This window comes from Neophocaena asiaeorientalis, unplaced genomic scaffold, assembly GCF_003031525.2.
Source record: "Neophocaena asiaeorientalis asiaeorientalis breed wild unplaced genomic scaffold, Neophocaena_asiaeorientalis_V1.1 scaffold217, whole genome shotgun sequence".
NCBI lineage: Eukaryota > Metazoa > Chordata > Mammalia > Artiodactyla > Phocoenidae > Neophocaena > Neophocaena asiaeorientalis.
This window is the reverse complement of record NW_020172293.1, coordinates 3,812,327-3,824,513: the sequence shown is the minus strand read 5'-3', so window position 1 is coordinate 3,824,513 and position 12,187 is coordinate 3,812,327. Positions and strand designations below refer to the sequence as shown.

The window sequence follows — 12,187 nt, the reverse complement described above, 5'->3', positions numbered from 1 at the left end:
AAAGGATTAATCTCCAAAATATATAAACAGCTCATGCAGCTCAATATTAAAGAAACAAACAACCCAATCCAAAAATGGGCAGAAGACCTAAATAGACATTTCTCCAAAGAAGACATACAGATGGCCAAGAGGCACATGAAAAGCTGCTCAACATCACTAATTATTAGAGGAATGCAAATCAAAACTACAATGAGGTATCACCTCACACCAGTTAAAATGGGCATCATCAGAAAATCTACAAACAACAAATGCTGGAGAGGGTGTGGAGAAAAGGGAACCCTCTTGCACTGTTGGTGGGAATGTAAATTGATACAGCCACTATGGAGAACAGTATGGAGGTTCCTTAAAAAACTAAAAATAGAATTACCATATGATCCAGCAATCCCACTACTGGTCATATACCCAGAGAAAACCATAATTCAGAAAGACACATGCACCCCAATGCTCATTGCAGCAGTACTTACAATAGCCAGGTCATGGAAGCAACCTCAATGCCCATCGACAGACAAATGGATAAAGAAGATGTGGCACATATATACAATGGAATATTAGCCATAAAAAGCAACGAAATTGAGTCATTCATTGAGACGTGGATGAATCTAGAGACTGTCATACAGAGTGAAGTAAATCAGAAAGAGAAAAACAAATATCGTATATTAACGCATGTATGTGGAACCTAGAAAAATGGTACAGATGAACCGGTTTGCAGGGCAGAAGTTGAGACACAGATGTAGAGAACAAACGTATGGACACCAAGGGGGGAAAGCCGCAGCGGGGTGGGGATGGTGGTGTGCTGAACTGGGCGACTGGGATTGACATGTATCCACTGATGTGTATAAAATTGATGACTAATAAGAACCTGCTGTATAAAAAAATAAATAAAATTAAAAAAATTTTTTAAATACAAAAAATATTAAGAAAAAAAAAGCAGACTCACAGATAAAAAGAACAAACTAGTGGTTACCACTTGTGGGCGTGGGCAATATAGGGGTGGAGAAAAAAGGGTTATCATGGGTTTATATGAAGTCACGTGTGTGAAACTTTGGGAAATTGTAAAGCACTATATAAAGTTTTTTAAATCTTTCATTCAATAAATAATTATTTACAATACAATTATTTTAATACCTTTAGAGAAGTCAAAACTGTGATTTTGATATAGAAAGTAATCAGGTCTCTGTTGTCTACACATGGATCATACTAACTAACTCTGATTCTTCATACTTACTTCATGTTCTCTCCATAAAGAACTGGGCAATTTCCTTAAATCTGAGAGACCTTGTTATCTCCTCTTTCTTATTTTTTTTGCGGTACTCGGGCCTCTCACTGTTGCAGCCTCTCCCGCTGCGGAGCACAGGCTCTGGACGCGCAGGCTCAGCGGCCATGGCTCACAGGCCCAGCCGCTCCGCGGCATGTCGGATCCTCGCGGACCGGGGCACGAACCCGTGTCCCCTGCATCGGCAGGCGGACTCCCAACCACTGCGCCACCAGGGAAGCCCTTACTTTTTGTTTTTAATACCCCTTCTTGACTTCCCACAACAGCAGTGACTCAAGGAAGTTTTAAATGGCAGCACATATAGTGGTTACTTAAAAAAAAATTTTTTTTGATTGATTGCTGGGCCACCGCTTGCTTCCACAATACCAGAGACAAAGAACTCTTCCCTGGGGACCATCCTGCCATCATGTAACCTACAGTCAGGACCACAATAAAGGAAATGAGGGAGATGAGTAAGGATTATGCCCCAAGGGGACTCCAGAAAGAGACAGAATGCCGCTAAATTATATGGATGTGCATTTTGAGTGCTTTGGGAACTTTTCAGCGTCCTCATTCTACATGGATGACGTGTCATTTTGTATTATCAGTATTAATATTTCTCTTCACTAACATAGAAATAAAGCAATTACTGAATAATTTTAATACCTAGTAGAATTATTCATGGGGTACTATGCCTAAGAAAGCCATGTAATGTGTAGAGAAAATTTTTGAAAGATATTCCACATACAGAACTTCAAGAAAAGACAGCACTTCATTTATTCACAGTGACCCAACTCCCTATCCATTCAGTATTGTTAGGGAAGGGCCTGACCTTGAGTGACTTCTTGGAATGTTAAATCTCTCTAGTGTGCATACAAAGCACTTTTCAAAGCTTTTTTAAATTCCCACCCCATTAAATAGAGTTAGTGGAAGTTAGTATACATGTATATTTATTTTTACAAATATTTTAATTCCTTTTATTCTGTAGACTTAAGTATAGACTAGTGCTGTTCCTTAAAATTGCCTATATTTTCTTGTGTACTTGAGGCTGTAGTGCAGTGAATGATGATGGTCATTTTGAAGGAGGGAAAAAACCACCTCTCAAAGCTGGCAAAACATCACAAGATTCACTTCCACATCTCCATTCCTCTACAGGAAGAGATGGGATACATACCTCCCAGATGGCTAGAGATGTGTACCATCACCATTTGAGAATAAACTTTAACATCCGTTCTAGATCATACTTCTTGGCCAATATGCACAGATTCACTTAGAATAAGTGATCTTGTCGCTTACAGTACTTTAGTTTTATCAAAGAAACATTGACCATAGAAATAATCCACTGTGATTTACAACGTTAAAATGCAGTCTCGGGAAAAATGAAAACTCATGTTACAGACGTGGTGTATGGGTTGGACTTGATAATGCTAAAGTTCTGCGGTTATTGTCTTTGTTAGGGTTTTTCACAGGGAAAATGTTTTCAGAGTTCCATATTCCTTCTAACAGTGGAGGAACTGTGTCTTCATACTGACCCCTAGTGGCAGTTTAGGAAGAAGTTGGGGGAGGGGCAAAAAAGGTAATAGAAGGTTTGTTCTGTATTTTAGTGAAAAGGCACACTAATTTAATTTGAAATACTCTTCAATGTGTCTAAAATAATATTTTAAAACATTACTGAAAGATTGTGATCTGGAAAGCATTCCATTGTGGTGCTTTTAAAGAGATAGTATTCTACTGCTAACTGTGTGCTAATAGATGCTTGTCTTCGTCTCTTTTTAAGGTGAAGTCATTTCAGAATATTTTGACACATTAATTGTCCTGGTGACTGAATATCGACTGTGCTATGTAACCATATAGGATAAATATAATACACTTAACCGACATAAATTAATCTTGTTGTTAGGTACTTACTCTAGAGTTGAATTTTTGCTCTTGACTTTATATAACAGAAAAGATTATTTTGTTTTAAAATTCTGACATATCACTTTGTTGTCAGATGCTACCTCCTTTGAATTAGAATGCTCACAATATGAGAATCCTGCAAGAAAACTTGAGTTAGTTTCCTTTTAGAAAGTTCAGTTTTGTAGTAAGGATGTTTCAAACTTTTGTATTCAGTATGATACCTCAAAGAACTTTATTTAAAGTGGTCTTCACTATTTTAAAAGCCTTCTGAGTTAATAGATAAAATAGATGGGAAGCATCTTCATGGTAAATTTAAGTATTATTCTTGCCTTATTTCCATCCAGGTTTACTGAGTGGATACTTTCCATTTCTACCCCACTTCAGTGCCTAGATTCTTCTCTGCTGTGTGTTGATAGATGCCTCTGATTTGAAGGAATATACAGAATGAAAAGCTGGATTTTGCAATAAAAACAAGTTGATTCCATACCCCCATTTTGTGTCAGCCTAGTCGACCTTCACAAACAGTATGAATTTTGTCGGCTACAAGTTTTGTAAGGCTAGGTGAATCCCATGAAATGTTCATTTAGAAACTTATCTATGCTGCTTTTATTACCTAGAGAGCAGAGACTAACATTTGCATAAACTTATTTTAAATTTGCTGCTACATCCTTCAGGTTTAATTTCCACTGTTACTGATTTTAAGAGGAAATTATCAAACAGTTTGGATACCTTTATATTGTGTGATTTTTCTCTTAAAATTTGAAGCAGTGCTTAAAACCTACATAAATTCCACTTTTACTCGTCTTTGACTTTTCAATATTAATCCTTTTCCTTGATTTTTCTTCCCTCTGAAAATGGCCTTTATTACTCATTTGTTGCCTAAACAAAGAGACTTGGGTGGGATGCTTGAGGAAACTGCTTCTGCTCTAGCCCTGCAGGGGTTGGAGATTTGACCGTCTAGCTGAAAAGTTGTCTGAAAATGAAAATTTCATACACACATGCAAATTTGGATATAGGATCCTATTTTCCCATGATCCAAGAAATGGAGACAGGATATAGGAAAATCTCTGCCCCTGTGGCTCACTGAGTATGCGTGGATGATGGTGATGATGATGTTGATAGTGATGGTGAAGGTGATGATGATGACAGTGATGATGATGGTGATGATACCTGGCCTGTGCGGCCAGGCGTTGGGCTAAGTACTCCAAACGGAATGTATCACTAAATCCTTGAAGCAGTCCTGTGAGGTAGGGAATATTATCATCACATCCATTCTGCAGATGAGGAAATATAGGCACTGTCTTTGCTCAAGTTCACAGAGGTGGGATGCACACTTCACACGGAGGCAGTCAGCTATGTATATCCAGAGGGAGCTCGTGACTCTTCTCTCTCTCTGCCTCTTGCTCACTATCTCTGCGACTTTGAACTTCTCCAAATCTTCCAACCAAATGTTTCCCTTTGCCTTCCTGGTCTTTTTGGATTCTTCCAGACTGCAGGCACCTTTGGAGAATTGAATTTCGATCCCCTCCTTTCCTTCCTTCCTCCTTTCTTCCAGGTTCCTTTCCCTGTTTTCCCTTCTCTTCCTCCTCTTCCTTATATTCTCTTTATAAGAGAATGAGAAAGAGGAAAAAATGTATCCAATGGTTAGTAAGAATTTCCCACTATGCTATACATCAAAATGGTCTCCCTTATTTCTCATTCCCTGAGGAATGATGAAGTGAACCAAATAGATTCTGGTTCTTTTTTTTCTAGAAAATACAGTACTTTTTAAAGCTTAAGAGACTGATAATTGTAAAAAAGATAGTCAGATCATCATGGTTTTAATTCTGTGTCTGTTGACTGACTTGCTTCCTGAGCAAGTCTTACTCTCACTAAATATTATCTTTCTTAACTCTAAAAAAAGTGAATCTGGATTATCTATTATATTTTGTGTGTCTAAGCGATTACCCTTGACCCAGGATCACAGGGAGCCTGGAACATACCTTTCACTAGGAACTAGATGGGGTCACTCTTTACCACTTTTGTCATTTTATCCCAGAGGCTAAGGAAGTTATTATCTGTGAATTTCGGTTTCTTTTGTAACTATTTCACAGTTACTTGGGTGTTCTTTATGTGCCAGGTACTGCTCTAGGCTGTAGGGATCATGACAATGGTTCCATGAAACTGCTTTCATGAAGTCTACAGTTTGGACAGGGAGACAGACAACACATGAGTAATTTTAAGGTAATTTCAGAAGTGATAACAGTATAGATGAAATAAAACAGCACGAAGTCATAGAGAGGGACATGCATGACACCAGCGTTGTGAAAGGGGTCACAGGAATGACACAGCTCGTCAATGACTGTCTCTCTGACATTAGAGCTGATGAGATGAGGGTAGTCCTGGCAAGGGCCAGGGGGTTTTATGTGCCATCACACTAGAGATTTCAGCGTCCTTATTTTTTTCAGTTAAGAAAATCAACAACGTGGTATCTCTAATTACTTTGGGATTGTGGCCCTTGTCATATCCAGTTATGTAAATAGACTGCTTTCCAGGCTAAACAGAAACATTTGGTAACTGCAGAAGCCATTTATTATGAATGTTCTAACACCTTGACCATTATTCCTATTTTATCAAGAGACAAGTCAGCCATGTAAAATGAAGACAGTTGTTCTTTCCTGATGGCAGCTAGTTAATTATTGGCAGGCATTCCAGCGTTTTGAAACAGAAGGTGGCATGTATGGAAGTGAAGTATCGTGACTGAACAGATAGGTCAGTAAGGATTCCACGTCACTTGTAAGAAAATTACATTTGATTTCCCTGCACCTTGACTGACTGCCTCGTAATTGGTAACAAAAGCCCGCATGCTCTCTGTGGAGGTGCTGGGTTGGCGTGTGCTCGTCTCTTTGCAATTAGCAGTTTTCTCTTGAAAAATCATGATGTCACAGCAACTGTAGCATAAAAGCATGTTCTGGAAGTTCCCAAATCATACCTGCTAGGACACATTGATATGATGGAAACAATTTGGTTTCACATACTTTTAAATTTTTTTTTTTGCATTTTTTTCTTATTTTGCTATAGGATGCAAAACTTCCCACATCTGTTTCTATGTCTGGGTTTCACTTTAATAATAGTGTTACTTTACACTCTTCATTTTAAGCTTTTTGCCTGCAGCTAATTGTGATTCTCTCTCTTACTATGGATAAGGCATCTTTAAATAATACTTTTTTCAAAGGAGACAATACTCTTGGATACTTTTGTCAATCCTGGGGTTCAGCCAGAGTTGGGGGGCACATATATTAGTCTTCTGCAACTGTGGGGCTGCTGCGGGGTGATGGTTCTTTGGGACTCAGAAACTGATCAATTTAACACCCTCGACTTCTCGGGTCATTACCTTTGAAAAACTGGCTGGGATGAGAGTCAGGAATCCTGTTCACAGCATTCCAGATCCGGCTGTGATAACCAGGAGATCTGCTTATCATAACGGCCAGCACCCCACCCCCCTCGCACCTGTATAGACTCGCTGGGAGCCTGCAATTAAACTCGCCAACACTGAGTCACTGCTGCATATGCACCTCTCTTCACCACTTGCAGCATGTCTGCCACCAATATGTCTTCCTTGGTGTGACAAACCTCATGGAGACATATGAAAAGCCGTGCTGGTGGGAATGGTTGTAATCACTGTTAACAAACAAGGTTCTGATTGCCAATATTACCATCTGTTCCAGCGGGTTCCACATATCCCCCTGTATATGGGCTCTGTTAAACAGATTTTCTATGCGGCCCAAGGTCACCCTTGATTCATGTAACCAGCCTTTGCAGATGAGTTAAATGTAAGTCTCCAAACAGCAGCAAGGATCAAAATCTGAGAGGTACCAAATCGTGTCCTCTGATGACACAACCCAAACAAACTGTGTTTGCAGAGAAAGAATATCCACATCCCTTGATACATGAGAGGGACGGATCACAAAGACATTGTTTAAAGTGCAAGATTTCATCTATTAAACTTCATATAAAAATGACTTCGTGGGGGGACTTCCTTGGTGGCGCAGTGGTTAAGAATCCGCCTGCCAATGCAGGAGACACGGGTTCCAGCCCTGGCCTGGGAAGATCCCACATGCCATGGAGCAAGCCCGTGCACCACAACTACTGAAGCCCGCGCGCCTAGAGTCCGTGCTCCGCAACAAGAGAAGCCACCACAATGAGAAACCCACGCACCGCAATGAAGAGTAACCCCTGTTCGCTGCAACTAGAGAAATCCCGCGCACAGCAATGAAGACCCAATGCAGCCAAATAAATAAATAAATAAATAAATAAAATAGTTAAAAAGAAAATGACTTCACTATATAATCCGAGAAGCCTAGGCGTGAGGAGGAAATCAACTGCTTTTAAGAACAGCTATAAGTGATACAAGCGGAGATCCCCATATTGTTGGATCCCACCCCTTCTTGCAAACTTCACACTGAGCTAAGTACTTTTCCCTCTCCGCTTCTGGACGCCAGCAGAGGTTTTCATCACTCCCCTTGAGTTGATTCAAGTCAATTAAAATACATCGATCTTCTCGGCACTGGGGATATAAAAAGACTCACATGCTGCCTAAGAAGTAGGCACCAGGCGTAGACATGGCAGAGGAGGGGGTGATTAATAAGGAGGGGCAGTGATGGACGTGGGTAACCTCACCCAGGAAGCGGTGAGTGAGCTGGCCTTGTGGGGTCCTCAGGTAGAGGTTCGGGAGGGATCTGGGGGCAAAGGAAGCACGAGTGCAAAGGCACACAGACATGAAATAGCAGTGTACTTTCCGGGAAGCATAATAGCCGCTACTTGTGCAATTGAGCTTTTCCTTAGTGCTCTTAGTGCCCATGCTGTAACTGTGGGGCTTGGGGACTTAATATGAAAAACTATGTGCTGAATTCCTTTCCGTAACAGGCGCCGTAAAATAATATTTCGAGATTGTGACTCTTCTCTGACTGTGAACACTTGTGCCCAAACCTCATTTTTTAAAACAAAAGGAAATGTATATATACGTTTAGCAAACGAATGCTCTGAGGACATGTGAAAAAGAGACCTAACCTAGTTTTGGGGGTCAAGAAATGCTTCCTTGAGGAAGAGACATTTGTGCCAAACTTGGCAAGATGAATGGGAATTATCCGGGGGAAGGGACGGCTGGGAGTGAGACCAGAGCGTGGGCACACGCTGAGGTAAGACGGAGCCTGGCGTATGGCAGGTTGCCAGAAGCCTAAGACACGACAACAGGAAGAGGTGGCGGGGTGCACGGGCTGGTGAGGGAGGTGGGGCCAGCTCATGCTTGGCCTCAGAGGCCACGTAAGAAATTTGGGGCTTTATCCTGAACAATGGCAAACCGTGGAAGTTTTAAGTAGGGGAGAAATAAAATTATTTTTTAAAAATCACTTAAGCTGTAAGATGGAGAAAGGATTGGAGGGGATGAGGGGAAACCTGTTAGGAGAGTACTTATATCAATCCACAAGATACAGGATGTTGAATTGGATTCAGTGAGAGAGATGGAGATGGAGAAAAGGAAGCATTCTGAGAAATATGGAGGAGAGAAATAGTCAGGACTTGGTAATAGATTGGATACACATGACATGTGGAACTTCACTTCTATTTACATATGTCAAATGACATAAACAGATGTTTTTATACATTCCCATATTTGGTTTGTAGTTTGGTTAATTTCTGTTTCAATGTACATTTTAAACTCCTAATTGATTAAACTCCGCGGGATGCAGACTAATGCTAGTAAATATCAGGAAACAGTTTCAGATTGCTGTGATGATATACGGCCCTGCAATTCTGGATGCTGTAACAAAGCAGTCTGACTTCTGTCCTATTCATTTGGATAATGCTCTACCATCTAGGAGACTAAAATGTGTCTTAAAAATAGGATAGGGGAAAAAAAATAGGATAGGCTTTAGCTTGTGTATATGTTAGACTTGGGGAAAAATAAGACAGAATGTCTTAGGTTTGAAAGCACAAAATTAATGCAATTCTTTTTTTTTTAAAAAGTACAAATTTTGCACTCTATTTCTATGACTGAAATTAGTTTTTTTTTTTAAGACTAACAGCTTGATTTTTCATATCATAAGTTAATCTCAATTATGCTTTTTGCACTTAGAGCTGCACGTAGCAAATTATGGGCAGCTATGCACATACAATATACGTTGCTCTCCCAGCTGTGCCTGTATGATTTGTCTTTTGGTGCTGGCAGTTATGTTCAATTTAGTAAAAGCTATATTCCACTGTGTACTAGAATTTTTGGTTTTTTTAAACAGCTAGGTTTTTATGTACTTCCCTTTACTGCCTCCATAAAGAGCAAAGAAAAAGCAGAAGGTAGAGTATAAATGAACCAGGGCCAGACATGCCTTCATACAGGAGAAAGGGAGAAGCAAAATCCAAGCAGAAAAGCTGACAGCAGAGACACACTTGATGAAAATCCCTGTGTCTCCATGACCCAGGTTTGTTTGTTCGTTTTTACATAAACTAGAGAAACTAAAACTATGGAGTATGATCCTGCATACTTACTTAAATTTTCCCTAAACTCCCTGATACACACAAAAGATAAAGCCTTTCAGAATTTACTAGTATGCATTTACCTAAAGCATTTCTGGCTTCTATCATGGATGCCGTTGAAATACCTCCATTGTGTGCTCTTTCTTTACTCTCCAAGATGTGTTAAAAAATGAACATTGTCAAAGATAAAAACCACTAAGTGACAAAGGAATCGTGCATTTTAGCCAAGGTGTGTTTATAATGATTTAAAAAACACAGAGTATTTGATTTAAGGAACTGATTGCATCAAGTGCATGAAAAATAATTCAAAGGAAACAATTTTCTTTGAGAAGGTTTAAGCTTACGTTAATTAATTAGAATATATGCATAATTAAAAATTCTTCTTGGCATTTTTTTAAATTCAGTGTTGAGTATGAGAAGTTCCTGGTGAACTAATATATTAGAGCCTTCAAATTTTCCCTTATTCATAAAATCAAATGACCACCATGTCAGTTAATAATAGGAGAGAGACATAAATGTGAGATTATCTTAAGAGTGTTTATTTTATCCTCTAGGAAAGGAAATTAAATGCTGTTCCTCAGGCTGCCATAGTGAGATGCAGGGCCTTCCTTCCTCTCAATATTTTTCTTGGGCTTCCTCCCAAATTTTGGTCACATGTCATCTAACCAAATTTTAGTTTTAAGGGACGCCACCCCAGAGAAAGACTAGGAGATGCCACAGAGGGTTAAACAGACACCAGGAACTGGAGGAGGGGAAACATGGAACTGAGTGCTGACTTTAACTTGGTATCAATCAGTAGGGTGTGTTTTCTGGATGGATTTATATAAACCGGGGGTAGGAGGTGCGTTCAAGGTCAACACCAAGGAGCCCTTCATTCTCCAGTGATGTTGCCTCTAGCCATTCCGTTCCTGCCCAGTGGCTGCTGTTCAGTCTCCTTCAGAGCTGGTTTGTGCCTGATTCACAGCTTCCTTTCACCTAAAGCTAGCAGTCTCCTTATTGAGGTTGTGTGTGTATTCTGCTCTCTGATGAATAATTGTGATACCTTCTGTTCTTGACACTGTCAGTTCTCCTTCACAACCAGAAAATTCACAACCAGAAAATTCAGGAGAACTGTCAGTTCTCCTTCACAACCAGAAAATTCAAGTGACAGAACCAAACTGAACTCATAAGAATACAGAGTGATGGGCTAAACTACATAGCCTCACTTCTTTTTTTCAGTGTTGGTTACTACTGTGATCCTAAATTTTTTTAAAAGTGGCAAATATAAACTGGAAAAAGATGTTCGTATTATTGAAGACTCAAGTGTATTTTTATTGTCTTGATTATTTCTATGATGATTTAGATGGATTTTTAACATAATTTGGGGTTTTCCTTTAAAACCAGGATGCTCTATATATCTTACTGCTTGAAACATCTCTTATTTGAAGCAATTCCAAACATTAAAGAACATAATTAAATCAACTTCCACTCTTTAAAATGACCTTTTTAAAAAAATTTTATGAGCTTTTTGAGTGATTACAAAGCAAGGACTATAGAAAGTATAGTGTTTTTAAAAGGTTTAGGATTTCTAATTGTGGGAAAACGTTTTTATACTAGAAATAGGAAATTTAACAACTGAATATGCCTACATTACTAAAATTATTCTTGTCAATATCATGACTTTGATATTGATATGTAATTTGTAAAAGCAACATCCACCCCCAAAATGATTTGCTGCCTTCAAACGTGTTAACGTCTGCCTACAGTTAACAGCCTCACTTAAAAAGAGGGAAGATGAGCTGAAAATTTTTTAATTCCCATGCTCACGCATTCCTCCCATTTAAACCTTTGTTTTCTTACTGGTTAGGAATATTTTAATAGACTTTCTTTGAATAGAATTTCCTGGTCTTGTAAGTATCACTGAGTTAAAAGATGAATAGCTGTAGTAGGGTTTCTAAGAAGCAGTCATGCATTTTCCTATAACCCAAAGCTGCAGACGTAGGGAAAGGATTATTTATATTCATTTATAACCCCCCAGACTCCATTTAAATCCCCAGAGCCTCAATTCCGGGTTCATCGCCCAGATAAATTAATTTCTTTCTGAAATTGTCTTTAGGCACTCGTTTGTTTTATAAGCTTAGTTGTATGCTCCAAACATCATTTCCTGAACAGGGGTGAACGGCATTCATTTCTCCTTCATTGACCCAGCGCTGCTGCCGAAGGTGATGGTATCGATGCGTTAATCAACGCCCTGTCCAGCAAACGAGATGGAGCCATAGCCAACGCCGCCACGGTGCTGACGAACATGGCCATGCAGGAGTCTCTGCGTCTGAGCATCCAGAGCCATGACGTCATGCACGCCCTGCTCAGCCCGCTGCACTCTGCCAACACTGTCGTGCAGAGCAAAGCCGCTCTCACCGTTGCTGCAACTGCGTGTGATGTCGAGGCCCGGACAGAGGTGAGCATTTGCATCACTTTCCTTTTCTCTTTCTTCTGGTCCGTACCTACTGGTGCATTAATTTGAAACATTTTCAAGTATTTGAATCTACC

At 39.7% G+C, this 12,187-nt stretch overlaps 1 protein-coding gene across 3 annotated transcripts in view; it reads left to right on the top strand.

Annotated features, from left to right (window-relative positions):
* The window catches only part of ARMC3 (armadillo repeat containing 3), an 89,614-nt gene that overhangs the window by 48,554 nt on the left and 28,873 nt on the right, over positions 1-12,187 (top strand). For all 3 annotated transcript variants that reach the window (XM_024766045.1, XM_024766039.1, XM_024766051.1), the window contains one exon: positions 11,846-12,095. In XM_024766045.1, coding sequence (XP_024621813.1) covers positions 11,846-12,095 — 250 coding nt within the window. The remainder of the gene's footprint in view (positions 1-11,845; positions 12,096-12,187) is intronic.